A 26,974-nucleotide genomic window follows, 5' to 3' on the forward strand; every position below is an offset into this window, starting at 1 on the left:
ATCTGGGCTTGGGACTGGCACTAAGAGTGCACTGGCTTGTGCAACCCTAATGGCTGGGTTATAATTTTATATACGTTTATACCTACATAATAATTTTATTTACTGACCTCAACATTTTCTCACTCTCCAGTGTTCTGTATTGTTTAAAGACTATAATTACAGTCATGATGTCACCCAAATGAGGTTGGGTTCCCCTTTGAGTCTGGTTCCTCTCAAGGTTTCTTCCTCATAAAATCTAAGGGGGTTTTTCCTTGCCACAGTTGCCATTACTGCTCATCAGGGATAAATGTACACCATTCAAGTCAAGTCAAGTCAAGTCAAGTTGCTTTTATTGTCATTTTTACTATACACAGTGGTACTATACACAGTGGTACACAGTACACAGTAAAGCTGCTTTGAGACAATGTCTGTTGTGAAAAGCGCTATAGAAATAAACTCGATTTGACTTGACTTGAAGACAGGCATTAAGGACCGCCTTTTATAATAATCTACCAATCATCTCCTTGCTAAGCCAATCACATTAAAGAGTGAGCTATTTAAATGAGTCAGGATTTTAAGTTCATAAGTTAAACTAACATGTTTGAGTTATAAGTAGAAAATACGAAATATCAAGTAGTTTTTATTCAAGGTTACTTGATTGTTTAACTAATGAGAGCATTAGGGTTTACAGTGTGTGATTAATTATTGTACTGTATGTTACATGAATCAGTGTGTTGCAAAGCATGTGATACATTAAAATAACCACTGCATAATAAATCATAATGAATTATGATATATTATTCAATACTACAATAAATTCCGCTGCTGCCTCCTACAACCTGCAATCATATACATTTAATTCCTGCTAATAATCGTGGAAACAAGAAGAGAGGCTGGTTGGGCTTCGTTATAAACATACAGATGACTTAAGGTCAGACTCCACCTGTAAAATGGTGTCCCAGATGAAGTAAAGATTTCTGTATTGTCTGTTCCATATTTACTACTGAAGAAGAAGCAAATGTATTTTTTATTTTCTAAAAACAAGGTGGTGTATAAATAAAGTCTTACCAAATGTCTTAATTATATTTTTGTCTCATTTGAAGAAAAGTCAATTTTTTTCTTGTTTTTTTAATACCACCATTATGTAATCCAGAACCTATTAATAGCAAATTAATACTTCCTGTGGCTTTTATTATGAGTCATAAATTAACTTGGAACAATGAGGTATTTTCTTCCAAAGCTGCCCATGAAGGAAGAAGCTTATTAAAGCTCACATGACATATGGCTGGGTATCCATTACAGAGGTGTCAAAAGTCATCACACTTACTTCACTCAAATAGAAGTACAAATACTCATGTTTTAAAAAACTCTGGTAGAAGTTGAAGTACTGACTACTTTTTTACTCAAATTAAAGTAAAGTAGTTTGGGTTCTGACATATACTTAAGTAACAAGTAGCCTTTACTACCTGTTTTAGTGTCACGCTAGTAACTGGACGTCACTTAATATTAATATTAGGGCTGTCAATCGATTACAAATATTTAATCGCAATTGATTACATGCTTGTCATGAGTTAACAATATTAAATAAAACTTAATCGTACATTTTTATCTGTTCCAAATGTACCTTAAATTAATACTTTTCAAGTTTTTAATACTCTAATCAACATTGGCATGGACAAACAAAGATGCTTTATGCAAAGCCTTATGCATTTTTTATATTATTGAAATCATTCCCAATATAGAGCATAATAACACAAAATATTCTTGTAAATGTTTGAAAGTAATTGTGGTGTTTTAAATAACGTAAATCATAATTTGCCTATAAAACAGGTAGCAAAGGCTAAAGGCTACTTAAGTACATGTTAGAACCAAAACTACTTTACTTCCACTTAAGTGAGTGATGTGTGTACCTTGCCACCTCTGCTTTTGACCCCTAAAACTAAAAATGCACTGGGGCAATTGGAAATGCCCAATTCGATTACTCTTTAATTACAGAACTCTTGAAAACAGTTCTGAAGTTCGAACCGAGCATTTGCATTGCAGTCGAACAAAGAGTCGACTCTCTGTGTTTGAATGCGCTGGGATACTGGAAATACCAAATTCGATTTCTCTTGAGTTTCCAAACTCTTAAAAACAGTTCTGAACTTCGAGAGTAATCGTTTGGGGGATTTTAAGTGTCCCAGCACATTCGAACACAGAGAGTCGACTCTTTTGAGTGCCTCACAGAGAGTCGACTCTTACTAGCTACCGCGGACATTGTACCTTCGAGTGCTAGCACAGCTGGCTCAGTCTGAAAGAAAACCCTGCTCTGTACCCTATGTTGTCCGCGAACAGGTAAATTCACCTATTTTGCATTAGAGAAAGCAAAGTGAGAGAGAAATTGTATATATTTGCGGGAAAATTCGATGTAAATGTGGTGTGTTTTGCTCCTGTCAGGGCTTCGAGCCGGCGGCTGCTGAGCTGTCCATGCCCCCTGCTCTCAGTGGAGCCCACTCGGGGACTGGTGGACGAAAAGCTCCGAGTTTTTGTGACAAATTTAAACCCGAACCAGCAGGTGACCATTCACTGTCTCCATTATTCAGAAGACAGGGACTACTGGGAAGCTTTTGGACACTATGTGGGCGACGAACAGGGCACTGTGACTGGTACAAACAACACAACACAACACAACTCAACTCAACTCAACACACACACACACACACACACACAAAAATCAGATTTTTGTGACAAATCTGTATGAGCATCATGAAGCGTGACACACACACACACACACACACACACACACATATATCGGGCATTAAGTGCAGTTGTTAGTTATTGCTTTAGTCAAAGGGCATCAAGTACACACACACACACACACTTTCTCACATTTCCACACTTGTGAGGTCCACCTTGTTTTTGTACTGTTTCAGGTACAAGGGTCCACCTTTATAAAGGTTCTATAACTCTGGGAAAAAAAATCAGACATGACCAAATGTAATCTATAATCACAAATATCACTTTAATTTAATAAATACATTTTGGCCCTTGTGCGGCTCGGTTTCTAGCGTGGTATCCTTGTAAGGTCCACTTTCACACACACACATATTTCTAGTTTTTTATAGCTTAACAAGGACAAAAGTTTTTATCTGGAGAAATTAATGGTTTCTATATTTTTGAACTTTAACAATTCCAAGACTGAATCAGACATTTCCATTGTTCTCTCTACACACTGTTCTTGAGCTAATCTAAAGGCCACATGAAGTTTGGACTTCAGTCATTGACTCTGCAGAAAGTTGGTGACTTCTCCACACAGTGTGCCTCAACATGCACTGCCCCCACCCTTTGATTTACCCTGGCCAACCACTTTGTGGCCGAGTTGCTTCCACATTATTATAATACCACTAACAGTTGACCGTAGAATATTTAGTAGTGAGAAAATCATGAATACACTTTCAGCATCCCGTCAGAGTACTGAGCTCCTGAGAGCGACCCCATTCTTTCATAAATGTTTGTAGAAGCAGTCTTAATGCTTTGGAACAAAATTTAATTATTTGTAGGGGTGTCCAAAAACATTAGGCAATATAGTCTTTAATTAGGCATTAAATAATCTCTTCACATGTTTTGTCCACAAAAAGCATGTATTTATATTTAGAAAAGGGCGGTTCCAAATTATTCACCTTCAGACAATGTGCACACAGTTTCACAACAAAACAAAGTACAAAACATTACAAATACAAAAAAGAAACACCATTAACACAGTTCATTTTGACAAAACTTAAGAGCATCACTGGTGTAAAAATTCACCTCCAGAGCATATTACAATTCATATACTTCATCATGGTGTGGAGTCAGAGCTTGCTCTTTTAGACTATACTGGATTCACCAGAGTTTGAATAATCCACAATGGAAACCACTCTGACAGTAATAACCTGAGTAACAAAGCAAATAACAAATGAAACACACTACAAGCTGAGAGTAATGATCAAAGTAAATATATTTAAAAGATACAACAATACCTGTGCAGTACATTCGTGTCTATTTGAATAGTGATTTGAATTCTCAGGCTCTATGACCACAGGTGAAGCCCGCTTCTTTGTCACCTTAAATACAGAACAAAACAAAAAATGAATTATAGGCTAAAAATAATCATGAATGTGGAAATATGCAAAGTAATCTCATGCAAAAACATTTCTAAAACAGCAAATAATAAAGCCAAGTGCATGTCATGGGCTTTTCTAAAAATCTCATGTCTCCCAATAATGTGGGGGACTGCAATAAATGTCATCTTAGATACCTGTCTAAAACAACCATCATGTCAGAATAGGTTAACTGGTGCACCTCCTCTCTGTATGCTGACTTGTCGTTCTTGCTGATTAGACCCACCACTGTCGTGTCATCGGCGAACTTGACGATGTGTTTCGAGCTGTGCATTGCTACACAGTCGTAAGTCAGCAGAGTGAACAGCAGTTGGATGAGCACACAGCCATGAAGGGCCCTAATGCTCAGTGTGGTTGTGCTGGAGATGCTGTTCCCGATCCAGACTGACTGAGGTCTCCCAGTCAGGAAGTCCAGAATCCAGGAGACAGTAGACTTCTTCGGCACAGGGACGATGGTCGTCGTCTTGAGGAACAACGTTGCTGCTCAGGGAGATGTTGAAGATGTCGTTAAAGACATCCGCTAGCTGTTCTGCACATTCCCTGAGCACTCTGCCAGGACTGTTGTCTATTCCAGCAGACTTGCGTGGGTTGACTCTCCATAGAGTTTTCCTCACTTCAGCTGTGGTTAGACAGAGCACCTGGTCACTGGAAGGAGGGGTAGTCTTCCTCAACTTCTCGTTTGTTCTGTACCTCAAACTGGGCTTAAAAGTCATTCAGCACATTTGGGAGGGAGGAGTTAAGTTCACAAGCAGGTGATGTTGTCTTGTAGTTCGTGATCGCCTGGATGCCCTGCCGCATGTCCTGGAAGTGTTCGTGGATTCTCTTGGCGTGTGTGTGCTTCACCTCTCTGATGGCTCGGGACAGTTTGGCCCTTGCTGTTCTTAAGGCCGTCTTGTCCCCTGCTCTGAAGGCAGAGTCTCTTTGTTTTAGCAGCGCACGCACTTTTGCGGTCATCCACGGGCAGGTTTTCACCTGTTCCAGAACCGGTTTAGAGCGTCTGATGAGTGGTCTGTATGCTGGAATTAGCATAACACAGATGTGGTCTGAGTAGCCGAGATGGGGGCGGGGCTCTGCACGATATGCACTGTGTAAACAAGATTCTTCGCTCCTCTCGTTGCAAAGTCCACATGATGTCCACAACTTCAAACTTTGATAATGTCTATGAAGGTTTATAGCAAGAGCTTGTCACACTGTATTAATTGTACATTTTCTTGTTGTCTAATGTTTTAGACAAAAACTCTTAAGTTTTAAAAGACTATTTTAACGGCCATTCGTTAATGTCACGAAGTGACGTCTTTGGTCCTCGGCCATTTCCGGTTAGCTAACGCGCACATTGAAAGCACATCGGTGGGAATTATACACAGTGATATTGAGTTATTAATTATTGTGATAAAAAATTCTAAATAAAAACTAGGACCATGTTGTTCATGCTCTCTCAGACCAGGAACTAACTTGCTGAAATACAAAACAACGTGACTCTTGGTTTACAGCAGTGAAGGCTGGATTCTGACTAACAACTTGGGGATCTCTACTGTTACCTAAAACCAGCAACACAGGATTCATTAGAATTTTATATAAATTAGATAAGACACGATATCCTGCATTGCATGCAGCTTCATGTTTATTCATGACCACAAACAGGGATCAGATGGGGCATTTAAACCCACAACTACCCACAAACGTTTCAAAATGTATGAAATACGTTATGATGGAACACAAATCTCTGGTTACTGTTAACTTGCTCCAACCCTTACTAAAACACAAGATCAGTATCATCCCCATAGTATCTAAATGTTTCTAACTTTTTCAATTAGGAAGTAACTGTAGTCATCCAGACTGCAGGAGGGCTTTACTGTGCTCCATCTTAACCAGATAATAATACACACCTGGATGCAGTACGTCCAGTAAGCATTTAATGTTCTGAGTAAAATGTCACCTCAATATTTGATTTAAGGGCTCCTGTAATTCTATGTTATCATCAATTATTTTTAGCTTATTAACTCTTCTGTTTTAGCTAAAAAGTATGTGTTAGTCAGTTGTTTTGACAGCCCACAGTTTTAAAAATGGTGCTACCGAAAATGCTTAAAGACCAGGCATGCGCAGTATCATCACAATGCGTTTATAAATTAATAATTGTTGCAAACATATTCTCTAGCAACAGAATCTAGTTAAATGTGCGATTAAACGCTATTTCTACTAGCAGTCTTCTGAGCTTTTAGCCTCCTGTGAAGCTTCTCTAAACCGAGCTCTTGGTGTCTGTAGAAATGTGTAAATATATGGGTGAAAAAAAACACAGATTTTTATGACATGGAGGGCCAAGTAAAAAAAAAAAAAGCACAAGGCACATCAGGGGTGTCCCCTGAGCATGTTTAAATGGATAAATGGGCATTTTTGGCACCACAATGTCTTTGGGCCCCATGTTGTTGGTGTGCTCCCTGTCACATGACCCCGCCAAGTAAGAAATGTGAGAACACACACAAACACTTTACTCACCCTGACCCAATACAAACGAATTCTGCTGGCCTGTATAAGAGTTTTTTAATCGAATTAGCTACGGCATATCCAGAACAAATATCCAATAGCAAATCAGTGGCAATGCGTGATTGGTTATTGGGAGTTGGTGCTGATGAAAGATCGGTCATTAAGAGACAGTGCTGAGTGATTGGTCTTCAGGGGACAGTGCTGGATGAATGATAATTGGAAGACAGTGATGGGTGATTGGTCATTTGGATATAGTGTTAAATGATTGATGGAAAAAAGGGGTGATGGGTAATTGGTTTTTAGGAGACAGTGGAGAGTGTTTGGGAAACAGTGGTGATGAGTGATTGGTCATTAGGAGACAGCACTGAGTGATTAGTGATTAGAAGACATTGGTGAATGAATGGTAATTAGGAGACAGTTGTCTGTGATTGGGAGACAGTGCTGAGTGATTGGTTATTAGGAGACCTTGGTGGATGAATGTTCATTAGGAGACAGTGCTGAGTGATTGGTCAATTGGAGACATTGGTGATGATCGGTCATTAAAAGACAGTGGTGGATAATGGTAATTGGGAGACAGTGGTATGTGATTGAGAAACAGTGAAGATGAGTGATTGGTCATTGGGAGACAGTGCTGGGTGATTGTTTATTAGGAGACAGTGGTGGATAATGGCCATTTTGTTTTATGATGTTACTGGTAGAGACAGATATGCTTTGATTATTCCACTACCCTGTCTCCCACTGTAACTAATCTGTTTAGAACAGAGCTCTTAAGGTTGCAGATGTATACCTGGGGCCAATCATCTTCACATTTGAATGTGCTCTGTTCATACACTGCTTATATAGGTATTACCATAACATGCAGTTTAAAAGCAGAGCAGAATGCAATCAGTATAAAGCCACTCTTGGATCCGACAATAATATTATAAAAAGCTAGAAACAAGTGTACCATACAGAAAGAAGAGGAAAGTGCATTTTAACACAAGGAGTGTTTAAGTTCAAGTCAAACTTCAAACTACACGAGTGTCATTACAGGCTAAATACACACAAATACAGATAAGGGGGTAATATATGAGATACTGTGTGTTCTTGGTAAAAGTGCAGCATTGGCTATCATAATGAAGAGTGGGATCAAGTACTCTTAATATACAGCTGTGATTTCAGAGTGCTGGAACACTGCAGTGGTGGACAGAATGATGATTAACGTGATATCGGGTCACTTGAGATAGGATTTAATTGTTCCATGAAGAAGCTTCATTTTTATCAGTCATTCGAATTTCATGTCAGTTCAGCAATATATTGCAGTCAGCCTGTAAAGCACATGTCAAACTGAAGGATTTGACATCTGGCCCAATGTACAATAATATCTGGCTCGCGAGTTGATTTTATATAGATCTATCATTATTGTTATTAATGGCCCGGCGATATGTAGAGCTGATAACACAAACTACAGATTACTCGGCTGAAGCGCTGCATTACACTGCATTGCTGGTAAACACGTGTGTCTTATTTGTGCAGCGAATGTGGCTGTAATTAAGAAATGTAATCTAAGACGGAACTACGACACAAATCAGAATAAGATGAAAAACCTGAATGCAGAGCAGAAGATCCAGAAAGGAGAAGAGTTAAAGAAGAATCTGTTTAATGTTTAAGTTGATTTAGTCTGGAATAATATTCCTGTCTGTTTTTATTTATATTTATGTTAAAAAAAACCATTTAATTTTAGTGTGTTCAATAAATGTTTATCCTGTTTGGCCCGGGACCTAAAGTGTGCTTTGAGTTTTGACCCCCTGAGCAATTGAGTTTGACACCCCTGCTGTAAAGATTGTTGTACTGTATGTGAACATGTGTGCACACAGTGGCGAAGGACTCCAGTGTGGGAGGCACGTACACGGGCGTGGAGTCTATGGCACTGATGTGGAGTCTGCGGCCGGTACCAGGCAGCAGAACAGGACTGAGGTACGTCACTTTACAGGCTCAGGCACGATCAGATATTATGCATGAAGTGATTTAAAATGCAAATATCAGATTAATTTTGGGGGGGCGTGTCATTTTAAATTTAATGGCTGCAACAGGCAGTAAACAAATTTAGGACAGGGCCATGTTAACCACTGTGTAGCATGTTACCACATGTCTACTGTCTTTATACATCTGGGAAATGAGAAGACTAGTTGCTGATGTTTTGGGAGATGAATGTTGCTCCACATGTATCTTATACAGGATTCTATCTTCTCAACAGTTCTGGTGTCCTTTGTTGTATTTTTTTTTGGTTTCATGATGCAGCAAATGTATTCAAATGGTAAAATGTCTACACTTTAGGCAGGCCAGTTCAGCACCCGGACTCTTGTTCTATGAAGTCGTGCTATAGTAATAGATACAGTATACCAGCCATGCCCCAACCCCCTCAAGTATACTACTACTTATACTCAAGTATAAAGCCTATTTTTTTCTTTACTTCTGAGAGACTCTGCCTCTCTAAGATAGACTATTTATACCCAATGATCTTACTGACCTGTTGTCAATTAATTAGTAGCAAGAAGAAGTAGAAGAAGAATACTTAATTTTTCCATACTTTTGTTGCCCAAACTTTTTTGACATGTGCGGCAGCTGTCAAATTAAAAATGAACATTCTTTCTTTAAAATGGTTCCTATAATTTAAACCGTTCATATATTTTCTATATTCTATTTTGAATAAAATACGGGTTTATGGGATTTTAAAATCATTGCATTCTGCTTTTATTTACATTCCAAGTGTCCCAACTTTTTTGGAATTGGGACTTGTATTGTGACATTGTTTTAGCCATTTTTATGACAATGTTAAATCAAATATGAAGACATATCTGTGGAGAACAGATTTACATACTTGTCAGTTTGTTTGGTATTTTCAAACTTTGTGGAGCTAGGGGCTTCATCACCTTCAAAGCCAAGTACTGGTCTAATTGTTTTCTGATGGGTGTTTCATTTTAACTGGCCCTGCTTTTTATGAATTGTTTGTAAACCATATTTGTTTTACTTTATTAAAAAAAAAAAAGTTACATTTGTCATGAGATTCATGTTAACATCATTTACATCCTTGACCTGCATGTTTTTGAGTTATTTAGGTTTGGCCTAAACTCATGCAGTGCATGTGAAGCCTGTGTACTTGTCTGATCAATCTCAATCTGTGTTATTTAGGTTACGAAAGAGCGATGTCCTCTCACCAATGATATTCCACATTTCTGTGTATGATGGACACATGACTCAAGATTTTAAGCAGCTCACACCATTAGTGACCACTGTCATAGAAAGATGGTACATGGCTCCAGGTGTGCAGAGGGTCAATGTACGTGAGAAAGGAGTAAAAGGAACTTTGTTCATCCCTCCGGGTAGACACACACGCATGCACACACACAAACACTCCTGTTTAGACATGAGTTTGTGAGTTCAAATCTCAGCATTAGTTAATGCAATTGATACTTCTGTAGTTGTATCACGTAATGTGTCAAATACAGTGGTGTGAAAAAGTGTTTGCCCGATTCCTGATTTCCTATTCAAACTATCGTAATTTCCAGACTATTAAGCGCACCCAAGTATAAGATGCACCCACTAAATTTTGCAAAGATTTTAATTTTGAACATAAATAAGCCTGTCTAAAAGCCGCAGGTTTCAACACTGAAACTAATGAACTTTACACAGGCTTTAACAAAAGCCAGTGCCTGTAACACGGCTTGTATCTAAACAGTATCCCTTCAAGAAAGTCATTGTTCACTGTCTTCCTCCTTCCTTTCACAACAATTTCTCTCTGGAGTTTATCTTTTGGCATCGTCGTGCGTTTAAAAATCACCATCGGTGAATTTTTTTCTTCTGATGCCGTGCAGCTCAGAACACAGGTGAAGTGTGTTTTTATCATGCCCGGTTGTTTTCAGCGTGACGAATAATTAGCATTTCCTGTAGACAGTCCGAGTGAGCGGCAGGTCAAACATCAGAGGAACATCCTCCATATTTATGATGTGGTGCGGGCCGATTCAGTGAGAGCGCATCTGATTTAATATAAAGAGTTTCATGGGTTTACCTGAACCCGTTCAGCAATTTCATTGGTCTAATGTTATGGGGTTCAGTTTTTTGGCTTAAAGTTTGTGAAACCCAAAAAAAATCCATGAATTAGCCGCTTCGGTGTTTAAGCCGCGGGGTTCAAAGCGTGGGAAAAAAGTAACGGCTTATAGTCCGGAAAATACGGTAATTTAAATATTAATAAAATACAACACAAGTGAACACAACATGCAGTTTTTAAATAAAGGTTTCTATTATTGAGGGAAAACAAAATCCAAAACTGAAAAAAAGTGTTTTTATTTCTCTAGCCACACCCAGGCCTGATTACTGCCACACCTGTTGTGGCAGTAATCTCTTAAATAGGACCTGCCTGACAAAGTTAAGTAGACCAAAAGCTAGACATCATGCTGAGATCCAAAGAAATTTAGAAACAAATGAGAAAGAAAGTAATTGAGATTTATCAGTCTGAAAAAGGTTATAAGCCATTTCTAAAGCTTTGGGACTCCAGCAAACCACAGTGAGAGCCATCATTTACAAATAGCAAAAGCATGGAACAGTGGAGAACCTTCCCAGGGGTGGCCGACCGACCAAAATTACCCCGAGAGCACAGGGATGACTCATCCAAGAGATCACAAAAGACCCCACAACATCCAACGAACTGCAGGCCTTACTTGTGTTCATGACTCCACCATAAGACAGAGACGGGGCAAAAATGGTCTGCATGTCAGAGTTCCAACAGAGAACCGCTCATGAGCAAAAAGAACATAAAGGTTCGTCTCAGTATTGCCAGAAAACATCTTGATGCTCACCAAGACTTTTGGGGAAATACTTTTTGGACTGACGAGACAAAGGTTTTTGGAAGGTGTGTGTCCCATTACATCTGGCATAAAAGTAACAACGCATTTATGAAAAATTACATCATACCAACAGTAGAGTGTGGTTGTAGTGTGATGGTCTGGGGCTGTTTTGCTGCTTCAATACCTGGAAGACTTGCTGTGATAAATGGAAGCATGAATTCTGCTGTTTACTAAAAAATCCTGAAGGAGAATATCCGGCCATCTGTTTGTGACCTCAAGCTGAAGTGAACTTGAGTTCTGCAGGGGGACAATGCTCCAAAACCAAGTCCACCTCTGAATGGCTGAAAAGAAACAAAATGAAGACTTTGGAGTGGCCTAGTCAAAGTCCTGACCTGAATCCTATTATGATGCTGTGGCATGACCTCAAAAAGGCTGTTTATGTTAAACCCTCCAATGTGGCTGAATTGCAACAATTCTGCATAGATGAGTGGACCACAGTTTTATTGCAAGTTATCGCAAACACTTGATTGCAGTTGTTGCTGCTAAGGGTGGCCCAACCAATTATTAGGTTTAGGTGGCAAACACTTTCACTCCACTGTATTTGTCGAATTTGGATAGAAGAATCAGCCAAGTGAGTAAATGTAACTGAAAATGCAGAATGAATGTCATGCAAATGCAGGACAACATGCAAAACTTCGCATAAACTTAGACCCTGAAGCTTCCGTGACAATTCCTTGTGTAATCTTCATGATTAGCTTTGGAAAGGAAAAGAAAATGCAATACAGATAGATGGTGATTCAATATTATCACAACAACTAATAGTAATAGTGTTCTTTCTGTCCATCCAGCTCTTGGCCCTTTTCCTGGTGTGTTGGACATGTGGGGAGGAGGTGGAGGCCTGGTGGAGTATCGAGCTGCCCTGTTTGCATCACATGGCTTTGTTGCTTTTGCTTTGGAGTATCTGTCTATAGACGAAAAGAAAGACATTAATACCACCTACTTTGAGGTAATTCAACACAAAGTTTTTTATGTTCTAATAAACGGCATGTGTATACAGGAAGTAAGCCAAATCTTCTACAGTAATGGGTTGAAGACAGATTTTCTATTAATTGTTCTATTTCTAGGAAATTAAATGCAGTGTTTTGTACGAATTTAAATATTAACCATTAGACAAGTACTCTTCCTCAAAATGCTCCATATGCATAATCAGAGTGGATGAATGAGTTAAAAATAATACAGAGTCCAGGCCAATGACCTTTTGCTTATTGTGAGGATGTACAGAGGATGTTGTTACTCGACTGATGTACAAGCACATTTTCACCAAAAAAAATAAAAAAGAATGCAAATCTCATATATCCATATTTTATAGAACTGTTTAACAGCAAGAATCCTGAATCAGACATATGGGACAACATTTTTCTTCCAAAACTTCATCAGCTGCTCCTCAGTTCCCAGATGTATACGGACAGAAGACATGATGCTACACAGTGTCGCAATTATTTTTGAGACGTGTTGCAGCCATCAAATCCAAAATGACCTTATTTCTTTCATTAAAATGGTTTATATTCTCTGTTTAAACATTTGGTATGGTTTTTTTTGTTTTATTGTGAATAGAATATTTATAAATGAGATTTTTTAATTAATTTTTTTTTTTTTTTTTTTTTAGTTTAGCCTGAATAAAAACCCATGAAAAAATAAACATGGAATACATGGATGTTTTTTCTGCAGTTGCAAATTATTTGTAAAGCTCATGTTGGATTTTTTATTTTTTTTTGCAGGAAGCATATCAGATCATGCAGGAGCATCCCATGGTCCAAAGGGACAGATTGGCTCTGGTAGGCCTCTCGTTCGGTGCTTCTGTTGCTCTGTCTATGGCTGCCTACTCCTCTTTAATTAAGGTGAGTTAGCATTATATGTACAATAAACAAATAAAAAGAATATTAGAGAGAGGTTTCTCATTTTCAAAGGAATATGCAATCAAACTTTTTATTGACTTTATTTTTTATTATTAACTCTACACCAGGGGTCACCAACCTTTTTAAAACTAGAGCTATTTCTTGGGTACTGATTATTGTGAAGGGCTACCAGTTTGATACACACTTCTGAAATAACTAATTTGCTTAATTTACCTTTAATTATATGTTGTTATTAATCATTTATAATATTCATCTACAGTGCCCTCCACAATTATTGGCACCCCTGTTTAAGATGTGGTCGTGGACTTCTTAAAATTCTCCTTTTTTTTAAAACAACATAGAACCCAAATGCAAAAAAAGAGAAAAATCCAACCTTTCATTTAAGTACATAACTTTGGTGGTAAAAAAAAATCATACATTTAGAAAAAAAAAAAAAACTTGAAATCATGTGTCCCACAATTATTGGCACCCCTAACAATTCCTCTGAAAAATGTAATTTTTTTTTTTTTAAATATATTTTTCTGTAGTTGCTAAGGTTGGTCAGGGTATCTAGGGACTTTTAATTAGTAATTCATGATTTCCTGTGTCCCTGGGGTATAAATATGACGTGACACAGAGGCCTAATTCTCTTACCCATTTGTCAACATGGCAAAGACAAGAGAACACACCATTCAAGTAAGGCAGATGTGTGTCGACCTTCATAAGTCAGGCAATGGCTACAAGAAAATAGCCACCCGCCTTAACTTGCCGGTATCTACAGTCAGAGGAATCATTAAGAAGTTTAAAACAACTGGAACAGTGACAAACAAGGCTGGAAGAGGTCCCAAGTTTATCTTGCCACAACGCACAGTGAGGAGGATGGTAAGAGAAGTAAAAAAATCTCCCAAGCTCACCGTCACAGAATTGCATCAAAGAGTGGCATCTTGGGGTCACAGAGTCTCCAAAACAACCATCAGACGCTCTCTACATGCCAACAAGCTGTTTGGGAGGCATGCAAGGAAAAGCCTTTTCTCACTAACACTCACAAACGTAACGCCTGGAGTTTGCTAAGCGGTACTGGGACTTCAACTGGGATCGTGTGCTTTGGTCAGATGAGACTAAGATTGAGCTTTTTGGCAACAAACACTCTAAGTGGGTCTGGCGTAAAACAAAAGATGAGTATGCCGAAAAGCACCTCATGCCCACTGTGAAGTATGGTGGAGGATCTGTGATGCTGTGGGCCTGTTTCTCTTCAAAGGCCCTGGGAACCTTGTTAGGGTGCATGGCATTATGAACGCTTTGAAGTACCAGGATATTTTAAATAAAAACCTGATGGCCTCTGCCAGAAAGCTGAAGATGGGTCGTCATTGGGTCTTTCAGCAGGATAATGATCCAAAACGTGGCAAAATCTACACAAAAGTGGTTCAGCAGTCACAAACTCAAGGTCCTCCCATGGCCATCTCAGTCCCCAGGACCTCAACCCAATCGAAAACCTGTGGGGCGAGCTAAAGAGAAGAGTGCATAAGAGAGGACCCAGGACACTGGATGATCTAGAAAGATTGTGCAAAGAAGAATGGTCAAAAATCATTCTCTCTGTGTTCTCCAATCTTGTGAAATGTTATAGGAGGAGATTAAGTGCTGTCTTGTTGGCAAAAGGAGGTTGTACAAAGTATTAACATCAGGGGTGCCAATAATTGTGGCACACATGATTTCAAGTTTTTTTTTTTCTAAATGTGTGATTTTTTTACCACCAAAGTAATGTACTTAAATAAAAGGTTGGATTTTTCTCTTTTTTTGCATTTGGGTTCTATGTTGTTTTAAAAAAAAAGGAGAATTTTTAGAAGTCCACGACCACATCTTAAACAGGGGTGCCAATAATTGTGGAGGGCACTGTATATCTAGTCATCTGTATTTTAATATTGTCATTTTTAAATTCACACCAATGCAAGTGTGATTTTGTCAGGGAACCACCAGCCATGCCTTCCTCCAAGACTCTAACTCTCACTCAGCCTCTCCCTGCTCTAAATCACCTACACCTGTTCCCCATTACCTTTCCCCTTTATAAGGTCCCGATTCTGCTTATGGTACTTGTTGCCATGATAGATCTACCGGACTTCCCACCATTAGTATTCACGGTCCTTCTATGCTCCTGGCTCCGCTTCAGAGGAAGCGCTCAAGATAGGTTTGCCTTTAACGGTTTACATTGGCGATCATCCCTGGACTACCTGCATTACAGATTCTACCCGCATTATAGATTATACCCGCTCTCCATTTCGTACTTATTCTCAAGCCTCTGCCTTGTTATATGTTCAGACTAAATATAAACAAGGTGTTTAACCATACTCTGGTTTCCGGCTCTTGGTCTATCCGTGACGAATTAAAAAAAAAATAGCAAAAAAAAAAACTGGTAAGTGGCGCTATGGTAAAGTAATTTTTAGAAAAGGCCTGCGGGCGACTCATGTGGTCCTTGTTGGTGACTCCTGCTCTAGACTGTTAAGTTTGGAGAAAAATATGTGTACATTTTCCAATACCTTTGCTCACTTAACAAATGCGAGGTCTGCCAGCGAAGGCACCATGTTTTCATGTAGGACAGATAGTAGGACTATTGCACCAGGGAAGTATTACATCACATTGAACAAAACATTCCCACGCTCTGTATTATGTCACAAAGACGAATTATGACACTCTCTCTTGATCTTGTTGTAGCCCCAGTGTTGTATCTGCATCAGCGGCAGTCACGTCACTCCTGTACGCAATACATTGTCTGAAGTCTATAAAGACTTGAACAGGTACGTGCACTGGCAATATGTCTGCTGGGCTGCTCCATCATTTCAAAGCATTTTTTTTTATTTAATTTGTTTACAATTATTGCCCACAGTAATCGATTTTATCGATTAACTCGAATGTGTAGTTTACATCGATATGTTTTAATAAAAATCGGTTTTCTCTTTAATGTCCGCCGACGCTCCCATCTGGGCTCCCATAGTTTCGAACGAACTCCCCCCCGCGCGTTTGCTATAGAGACACACAAACAACATGGCAGTGAGCAAGCAAAGGTAGCAGTAGCATCAATTTACTGCAGCACCTCAAACAGAGGCATGCTGTCGTATGGGAGAGATGTAGTGCCCTACGAAGTGAACAAGACAGCGGCAGCACAAGACTGTGCTTAAGCAGCCGCGTCCTGAAAATACACGGTTACGCAGCCGCACTTTGTTTAGTGTTGCGCGTCTAATTGTACACTTACGGTATGGTGGTGGGAGCGGTCAAAATACCTGTAAAGACGCTTCAGAACGGCGTTTCCGTTAAGAAACAGAACAATCAGAGCTTTTGAATCACCACAATCAAACACTCATAAAACATTTTTTTGAGGTTTGCTCAATCTTTCAAATAATTCTTATTTATAATCTCCCTGTCTATTATATTCTTATTTCAAATTTCAACTCATTTTACTGTGGAGTTTTTAAGAAAAGTAAAGGCAAAATCACTCCAAACCTCAGGTGAATTTTCAATCATTTCAACCACATTTAAACACTCATAAAACATTTTTCTTTGTAGGTTTGCTCATTTTATGTTATGTTACGTTCTGTTTTCACAATTTACAATGGCTTGTTGTTTCTGATTGCACTTTAACCCATTTAATAAAGTTACAACTTTTTTTTGAACATTTTCTTTGTCATATGCAGGTTGATTTTAAGCAGGGGGAAAAAAATAGATTTAAATCGCAAATCGGATTTTTTGTGAAAAAATCTGAGTTTTTTTTTTTAGGCCATATCGCCCAGCCCTACCCACAGTTGGTCGTGCAGCAGTACATCAGAATAAAATGCAAATAGTCTGGAGCATTTATTGATATCTTAGACAACAGTTTAACCCGTGATAATTAGGGATGGGTACCAAGAACTGGTATTTTTTTGGAACCGGTACTTTATTGGGTCAATACCGTTATCGATACTTGTGTACCGTATTTTTCGGACTTTAAGCCGCTACTTTTTTGAACCCCGTGGCTTAAACTTCAAGCCAAACAACTGAGCAACATAACATTAGACCAATGAAATTTGCGAACGGAAACGAAAAAACGCACCTCACCTGTGTTCTGAGCTGCACGGCTTCGGGAGAAAAACTTCCACCGGTGGCGCACGACGATGACAAAAGATAAACTCCCCAGAGAAATACAGTGGTACCTTGTCCTACGAGTTTAATTCGTTCCATGGACGAGCTCGTATCTCAATTTGCTCGCACATGAAATCAGTTTTCCATATTGAAAATATTTAAAATGGCATTAATCCGTTCCAACCCTCAAAATGACACCCCATTTTTATGTTTCATGTTATTAAGTTGGAAAATGCATTAGTAAATAACAAATCTTGTATAAAAACATAATAGAAAGAGTATGTAAAGATATAAGGTTTTTTTCAGTGTATTTTCCTTGGAGAAAATAACTCAACTAAAAAAAACCCTAAATTTTTTGCTTGCGTAACAAAACAAAAAAAATCGACCAAGTGACCGCTCGTACCTCAGAAAACTCGTAACATTAATGCGCATTAATGCACTCGTAGGTCAAGGTTACCATTGTAGTTGTGAAAGGAAGGAGGAAGACAGTGAACAATGACTTAATTGGTAGGCTACTGTTTAGATACAAGCCGTTGTAACGCGTTAAATCAGGGTCATGGGAGAGCTTGCTAACTCCAGTTGCAACAGAAATCATATAAGCACAGACAGGTTTCCAAAACTTGTGCTTTTTTATTTTTCTTGGCAACAGCGTTACGGGTTAGTCAAAGAAACTTAGAAATGAGCATCAGAAAATAAAAAGGACATATTCCTCGGTCTCCACACACGCAGTAATAGTGGAAGAATGCAGTGGCATGCTGTATTCCCAAAATACTGCTATGCTCCTAATAAAAGCGCAACATGTCTTTTGTTAAAGCCTGTGTAAAGTTAATTAGTTTCAGTGTAGACTTATACAGTTAGGAAAATAAGTATTTGAACACCCTGCTATTTTGCATGTTCTCCCACTTAGAAATCATGCAGGGGTCTGAAATTGTCATCGTAGGTGCATGTCCACTGTGAGAGACATAATCTAAAAAATAAAAAATCCAGAAATCACAATGTATGGTTTTTGTCTCTAGTGTCTTTGGACAGCTCTTTGGTCTTGGCCATGTTAGTATTTGGATTCTTACTGATTGTATGGGGTGGACAGGTGTCTTTATGCAGCTAACGACCTCAAACAGGTGCATCTCATTTAGGATAATAAATGTAGTGGAGGTGGACATTTTAAAGGCAGACTAACAGGTCTTTGAGGGTCAGAATTCTAGCTGATAGACAGGTGTTCAAATACTTATTTGCAGCTGTATCATACAAATAAATAGTTAAAAAATCATTTATTGTGATTTCTGGATTTTTTTTTTTAGATTATGTCTCTCACAGTGGACATGCACCTACGATGACAATTTCAGACCCCTCCATGATTTCTAAGTGGAAGAACTTGCAAAATAGCAGGGTGTTCAAATACTTATTTTCCTCACGGTATATGTGGCTTATAGACAGGTGTGGCTTATTTATGTTAAAAATAAAAATCTTTGTCAAATTCAGTGGGTGTGGCTTATATATGGGTGCGCTTTATAGTTCGGAAATTACGGTAGTTTTATCTCTGTATAATTTAATGGTGAATAAGAAGCTGATGCTTGTCATTTTCCGTACCTGAATGATGTCATCACGTGGCTGACGTTTGATCAACATACATGATATTCATGCACGGATGCGGTGTGTTTGTGTGTAAACAATTAGTCATGGCGGCAAGGTTGAAACGTTCAAAAGTGTGGGCTCGCGTTCCAAAGCTATACGACACCATTGCCAGGCGAAATCTATGCAGTATTGCAATAGTGAACAAAGAAGGCAACACTGGTAATATAATGAAACTTCTACAAGCAAAACAGGAGTGAGACTAAATACGATCAGAAATCATTTTAAAGAAAAAAATAATAAATAAATTCTTTCTATTTTCTATTCTTTCTAATTTTTCTAATAAAAAAAATCTGTCGAATGTCAAAAATCTTTTTTAACCTTGTAGTGAATAGAAATATGGCTAAACATAGACCTTCTGTTTAGCATTTATAGTTCCTGGTGTGTGGCTGTTTCTTGTAATTTGTGATAATTATACATTTAAATATGTTAAATTTAACAAATTGTTGTGTGATTATGATTATCTTTTAGGATGTTATATAAAATGCGAGTAGAGGACAATCAGGTCATCTGGAGAGACATCATCTTGCCCATCCCAAAAGATCTAACCAAGAAAGTAGATGTAAGTAAACTTCTTCTATGTTGTGTGTGTGGCTATATTGTGCTTATTATATTATATATGATAGAACCATTATTCTGTCTATTTTTTCAAAATAAAACATCCTGCAGACTCCAAATATCAATAAAATAGAAATAAAATAAATCTTTTATATTCTTTCTGACAAATGATCCATACCTCGGTACTGGTCCGGTGGTTGGGGACCCCTGATCGTACTGTTTTTAGAGTGTAACCATCTTACACACCTTGTGTGAGTGTGATTGCGGACTTGTATGCGTACACGTTTTGTGGCTGCTCATAACGATGTACTGTAAAATATGCAGGTTGGCCGGATAAGATGTCCTCTGCTTTTGGTTGTTGGTGATGATGATCAGAACTGGGCCACACTGGAGTCAGCAGAAGATGTAAGAAGCTTACACAGATATTTACCATCCATGATGTCACTGCATCTCTGTATATAGAGGGTGGCGCAGGGAAACAAGGAGTTTTGGAACTAGGAGTTGGCAACCCTGTGGTGTCGGCAATTGTTCAGACCAGTGCAAGCTCGTTTAGAACCCCTTACTATTTATTATAATGGAGCATTGGAGTGGTGCGCAACAATCGTTCGCTGTAAAACCTTTTATAAGAATGTTGACAGTGGCTGTGTGCTGCACAAAAGGGAATTTCAGCCAGTTAGGATGTCCTGACTGTGTCATGCATTACAGCATGGGTGTGAAATTTGGGGGACTTTGTTTCAAGGCTGAATCTATTTTTTCCGGAATTACGCACGTTGTAATCGGATGAGCAGACGGGACACAGTCATTCATCAATGGTAATGAATTCAAAAACGACTTTCACAGCGAACGCTCTTTGTGCACCACACTACTGCTCTATCATAACTATTGGCAACTAACACTGGTTTCAAACAATTGCCATCCCAGGGTCATCAACTTCTAGTTCCGAAATTTCCTGCACCACCCTGTATTACAGAATTCTTCAGAATTTATAACTCCTATGTTCCTTCCTTGGGTTTCTGTCAAGCCCCAGGGAAATTGAATATTCAAATATATGCCAAGAAAAATTCTTCTTTTCCTGTTTTATCAACAGGTTTAAAAGAATAAAGGGTAAAAGGGGGTATTTACAATGTATACTTTGAGAGAGTACACACTTCTTGATGGCAAAAATGTTTTAATTAGTTTTATTATTTATTTTTCAAACATAATTTCGTATCCTGGTTCACTCGTTCTAACAATACTATCACTCTACAAACCTTTGAGTGGTCTAGTATTATACGATACTAACAAGATCAGGACTATTTTAATGGGAAGGGATAGGTGAAGCCCTGCTGTGTAATGTCATCTCTCACAGAGCTGCGAGCACAGATAAGAGCCGTTAAATATCAGCAAGTAAAACAATCCACATCGAGATAAAAAAAAAAAAAGAGTTGGAAATCAGGCAGGGGTCAGGCGATGTGCCAAAAGGATCCAAGGGGCAAAACCAGACCCGAAAACAGAGATGTCGAGAATCAAGAAAATAGCAACAGTAATACACTCTGGAGAAAAACAGCTCGGTATTCCACATGATAATGTGACATAACATGAGCATAACAACATATTTTTTGAATGTGCACCAAACTATTGCAACAGTATAGTGAATATAAAATGAAAAAAAAGAAGAAGAAAAAATGTCCTGGTTGCACAGGTTGTAATTGATGCTTTGTGAAAGAGTCTACCAATTTATTACATTTTAATTGATCACTTTACAAAGATAATGTAGGAAATACTCCAGATCCAGTTTTTGATTTGAAAAGGTCTTGAGGAAATGTTGATCTTCTTTGGAAATCATTTCTTTGCTGACTTATATATATTTGTGTTTATTTTTTTTTGCTAGAAGAAGAAAGATTTGTGGCAAACAAATCTGAAGGGAAATGTACTTTATACTTGGCAGATGTACTTCACAGAACAGTGAAATCAGGAAGGTGATATCTGAGCGTAGGGTCAGCAATGATACATTGCCCGTGGAGTGGCAGCTTGGCGGTACCAGGGCTTGAATCCTTCGACCTTACGATTAGTAACAGAGCCTTCAACACTGAGCTACTGCCTCTATTCAAATTATGGCCTGTTTGTGTTGCTCTCATCAAATCATCACATATTAGGTTGGTTTGGTATATATTTTTATTACATTTTTTTTATTATTTTTGTAGCACATGATGGGTTGGTTTGGAATTATTATTATTATTATTTTTTATGTATGAGAAGTGGCTTCCATCTTGTGCCCATACAATCACACAGACATTAGAAAAATACAAGAGACCGGGAGCGAGCAGCATTTGTCAGATATTCCTGCAGCTCTGTTATAGTTTTCTCCTTGCTGGCCTCCTGAAAAAGTTTCATATTGTCCTCTGGCCAGTTTTGGAGGAATGCCATATTGTTAGTATAGCTGGAAATAATCTATGCTGGAAATGTAAGGAAGAGGAGGATATGATTTGCATTACTCCCAGAATTTTACACCAAAATGGGTGAACTAAGGAATATTCCCAAGAGTGGATGGGATCTAACATACCTGTGGAACCATGACTATGCATTCCGGGAGAAAAATCAGTGGTACCCAACATAGCAAAAAATGTATTTACTCTAATTAAGTATTACAGCTGCCAGCATAATTTTACGCAATTGGAAATGCCCCAAAACCCCAGACTTGAAAGATTGGATTGATGGGATGATTGAAATTGCTTCGTACGAGAGCATGTTGGGGAGACTGCATAGTAAAGGGAGTAATGAAGAAAACATAATTTCTGGCAACATGGAAAAATGGTTTGAATAAGTAGGACTGATTAACGACTGTTTAATTTCCATGTGTTTTTATTATCCACTGATGGTGATTACTGGCTGAATGTGTAATAGCAAAGATGATTATTGAATGCTGTGTTGATGTTCTTTGAAGTTTGGTCTGTTGAACATAAAAAAAAAGTTGAAGTACATCGTTTTTTTTTTTTTTATTATTATTCTTTTATACTCTCCTGATTGATAAACCTTTGACAGTGAGATCCTGTCCATTGTTTGTAAACCATTTATGGACCATTTGTAGATTCAGCAGTCACATAATTTTTATTCTACGAAAAAACTGATTTCTTACCATATGCCTTTTGTGTAATGCTAACAGGGATGTATAGATTGCACTGTAGATAGTATCTAGGGCTGCCTATAAAGTACATTTACCAAAAATGGTGTGTTACACTTCAACATAACTGCCTTATGCAATCAGTGATATGTTTCCTATTTGCCCTGCATTTATTTTATTTTTTTTACTTCAGATTGAGAGAATGACCGAAGTGGCAGGGAATCGTCATTTGCTCAAGGTCCTCGTCTATCCTGGTGCAGGTCACTTGATTGAGCCACCCTACACGCCACACCACAGAGCCACTAACTTCATGGTTTATGGCAAGCACAAAGGTATTCATGTGAAGACATCTGCTTTCATACCACCAGCTGATAATGACATACCGTAATTTCTGGACTATTAAGCGCACCCATATATAAGCCGCACCCACTGAATTTTACAAAGATTTGTATTTTGAATATAAATACGCTGCATCTGTCTATAAGCCGCAGGTGTCTACACTGAAACTAATGAACTTTACACAGGCTTTAACGAAAGACAGTGTCTGTAACACGGCTTGTATCTAAACAGTAGCCTACCAAGAAAGTCATTGTTCACTGTCTTTCTCCTTCCTTTCCTCTCGAGAGTTTTTCTTTTGGCATCCTCGTGCGTTTAAAAATCACCATCGGTGAATCTTTTCTCCCGATGCCGTGCAGCTCAGAACACAGGTGAAGTGTGTTTTTTCATGCCCGGTTGTTTTCAGCGTGACGAATGATTAGCATTTCCTGTAGACAGTCCGAGTGAGCGGCAGGTCAAACGTCAGAGGAACATCATCCATATTTATGATGTGGTGCGGCCCGATTCAGTGGGAGCGCATCTGATTTAATATAAAGAGTTTCATTGGTTCACCTGAACCCGTTCAGCAATGTCATTAGTCTAATGTTATGGGGTTCTGTTTTTTTGGCTTGAAGTTTGTGAAACCGGGAAAAACCCAGGAAAAATCCATAAATTAGCCGCTTTGTTGTTTAAGCTGCGGGGTTCAAAAGAGGGAAAAAAGTAGCGGCTTATAGCCTGGAAAATACGGTATGCATTAGAGGTCTATAGATTAATCAGTTTTGCCATTTAATCGGCACCGAAAGTTAATTGCTGGAACCGTCTGCAAAAATCCATACTGTTTTTCCGGCTTGCGGCCATTGCTGGAGCAGCTGAGAAGGTCCTCTGTCATTATCAGAGCGACCTCTAGAGGCGAATCATGTGAGACAGCACGAATATATTAATTTATATATTCATATTTATTCCATTTATTTATTTCACATTTATTTATTTCACATTTTTATGGTTAAGTGCTATATATATATATATATATATATATATATATATATATATATATATATATATATATATATATATATACACACATATGATTGTGTACATGTTTGTGTTTTTTCTCCAGTATCCATTTGAAAAACTGTTTATTAATCGGTTATCTATATGCGTAAAATCCATGCGTAAAAATCGGTCGACCTCTAATATACAGTATATACTCAGTGTATCGTGTGTGTTTGTGTTTGTAATTTCACAGTGATCATGCTTTGGGGTGGGCAGACCAAACAACATGCATATGCACAAGAAGACTCATGGGAGAAAATGTTGGACTTTTTACACCAACACCTGCGCTGTGCAGCTCCACAGGCCCGACTGTAGCGATGAGACAGATTGTTTTGCATTGTGTAATGTTATTTTAGAGACACTAGGGAGGGCACTACGGAAGATTGCATAAACAATTTAAAAGATAAAAAAAATAAAAGATTGCATTTCATACAGACAACGCTGTAAAAAGAACGTTTTGAAATGTTTGAATCGAATATAAAGGAAGTAATAAAAAGAAGAAATGCAGGTAATGGAGCAGTTCTGAGTGAATTGATCAGTAATTATCTTGACATGTACGAGCAGGTACGCTGAAAAGACGAGGTTCAAGTTTAAATGCAACTCATGTTTTCCATCCAGTTTTCAAAAGAATACGAATGGAATCTTTGTTTTAGATCCAACTGGGAAAATATATTTCTGTTCATCCATTTCATTCACTTTCAGAGCTGTGGGTTAACAGTATTACATTTTATGTTGCAATGGTCAAAAAAAGCACAAAATAGAACAATAATACGCTGTTTATGTGATCAACTCATTAAATGATCAAAAAACAACTTGAAATATATTGTATACAATGCAAATTATTCTAAAGCAAGATTAATCTATTTAGACATGTTTTCTTATGTAGTATATGAATATAATTTTTGTATGATTTATTAATAATTATTTAAAAGCTGCTAGTGTAGCTGAAGATGGTTTACATGAACAACCTAAAGATCCATAAGGTTGCTGTGGAGGGTTGAATTCTAGAACTATGAGAATGTATTTGGCCTGTAATTGATATAAACAGTCTGCTGAAACATAATTCAGTGTATTTGTGTATAAAAGTGTACTTAAAAAAAACACATATTGAGTTTAACTATCTTTAATTTAGACATTTAAAGCTTAAAGTGGCTGTTTATTGAGGAGTGCATGGGGATTTCTCCTTGAACAAATGACCCCATGCTGAATTGTTTCTTTTTGGGGAAAAAAACAAAACAAAAACAGCAAATGGCAAGTTGACAACAGTGCTTAAAAAAATCTATACAAAATGTAGTTTTACCAAATCTTCTTTAAAAGAAAATACACATTTTGTTCAGTTGTGAAAATATAAACATCTAAAATATTTAATTAATTACATTATGTATATTAATTAAATGATAATTATCGCATTAAATAATAAAAAAACCTTTTCATTCGGCTTCTCCCGTTAGGGGTCGCCACAGCGGATCCTCCACATGTTTGGCACATGTTTTACGCTGGATGCCCTTTCTAACGCAACCCTCCCTATTTATCCGGGCTTGGGACCGGCACTGAGAGTGCCTGGGGTTGGTTCCCTGACCGGGGATCGAACCCGGGCCGCAGCAGTGAGAGCGCATCCTGACCACTAGACCACCAGGGACCCCTATGGCATTAAATAATTAAACATTGAAAACAAGCATTTGAACGTAGTAACGCCGCAGTGAATCACGTTTGAAAACAGATAAGTTAACTGTTAGTAAACAAATGCTATAAAACGAGAATGGAGCAGAGAAACGCAGCAAGCTAACAGGCTGGATTAAAAAAAAAAGCCAATCGTCAGTCCCGAAGTAAACAAACAGTTTACATAATAGCACTTCATTAAACTATACAATTTGCACATGATAAAGATATACAGCTTTTGCTTACTGTGCTGATGTTTCGCCCTTATCCATGACTTGGGTTGCACACTTATTCCTGCTGCCGGTTGACCTGTACCCCGGGGAACGTTTTGAAATGTTTGAATCGAATATAAAGGAAGTAATAAAAAGAAGAAATGCAGCTAATGGAGCAGTTCAGGAGAGCAAAGCCAACAAGGTAGCATTTCAATAACATTCTAACTTTAATATCATTAAAATAATTTGTAAAACATTCTATTTGACACTTATTTGTTGGCACAATGAATTTTTTCAGGGGCTCGTAATTTGGTTTCCAAAAGTGGATGGCGGTGTCATTTAATATCATAGAATTCAAAAACCTTTTCAATGGTAATCCATTCCAAATTTCTACTTATATTGGCTCATTTGCACTTTTCATTGGGGAAGAAAATTGGGTTTCATTATTTTTTTGGTTAAAGTTCATTTACCATAAAATAGTCATATGTTGTAGAATGCGTTCTTGAACATTTTTAAAGAGGTTTTTATAAAAATGTGGTTTAATTGGATGCCGAGGTTTTTATGATTCTAACCAAGGCATACATTCAAGGATTTAGCCATTTCAAGTCTGAATCTGTGCAAATCTTTTTTTTTATTTGCAGTGCCCTTCCAGGTACAAGAAATACACAAAGGTTCTGGGGGAACAAAAAAAATAAAAATGACTGTGATTCAACAATGTTGCCAGATGAACTACTCATCATTGTCTATTTTATAAAGTTAGCTGTGCCATGCAGTGCCACCTTTAAGACTTTAAGCATTAAAATGGCAGCGAATGTTACAATAGTGCCTCATACATAAGTTCTGTTTTGAAAATTACTTTAACTTCATAACCAATCATTTGTGCCCAGCATGAGGAAAACCGTATGTATGATTCTAAAAGTAAAACTACATTTCTTAAATACCAGACATTTGGACATTTTAGTTTTCTGAACACACTGAAATATAATTACAATTTAATGGTTATAATGAAAGGAAAGAACTTCCA

General features: G+C 38.0%; 1 protein-coding gene across 1 annotated transcript; it reads left to right on the forward strand.

The window, feature by feature from the left end:
* Window positions 1-2,155: 2,155 nt before the first annotated feature.
* acot18 (acyl-CoA thioesterase 18) lies at window positions 2,156-24,591 on the forward strand. Its single transcript, XM_046873526.1, has 11 exons — window positions 2,156-2,313; window positions 2,416-2,624; window positions 8,456-8,555; window positions 9,771-9,961; window positions 12,271-12,428; window positions 13,201-13,320; window positions 16,024-16,106; window positions 19,525-19,615; window positions 19,936-20,016; window positions 22,905-23,043; window positions 24,273-24,591. The coding sequence occupies exons 1-11, from the start codon at window positions 2,297-2,299 to the stop codon at window positions 24,392-24,394; spliced, it is 1,311 nt and encodes a 436-aa protein (XP_046729482.1). The 5' UTR covers window positions 2,156-2,296; the 3' UTR covers window positions 24,395-24,591.
* Window positions 24,592-26,974: the final 2,383 nt, after the last annotated feature.

The sequence above is a fragment of the Silurus meridionalis genome, chromosome 18 (genome assembly GCF_014805685.1).
Source record: "Silurus meridionalis isolate SWU-2019-XX chromosome 18, ASM1480568v1, whole genome shotgun sequence".
Taxonomy (NCBI): domain Eukaryota; kingdom Metazoa; phylum Chordata; class Actinopteri; order Siluriformes; family Siluridae; genus Silurus; species Silurus meridionalis.

Coding starts and splice junctions, on each gene's coding strand:
- acot18 (XM_046873526.1), top strand. Junction 9,962..12,270: donor AACTTTGTTCATCCCTCCGG/GTAGACACACAC, acceptor CTGTCCATCCAG/CTCTTGGCCCTTTTCCTGGT. Junction 23,044..24,272: donor GGTTTATGGCAAGCACAAAG/GTATTCATGTGA, acceptor GTAATTTCACAG/TGATCATGCTTTGGGGTGGG.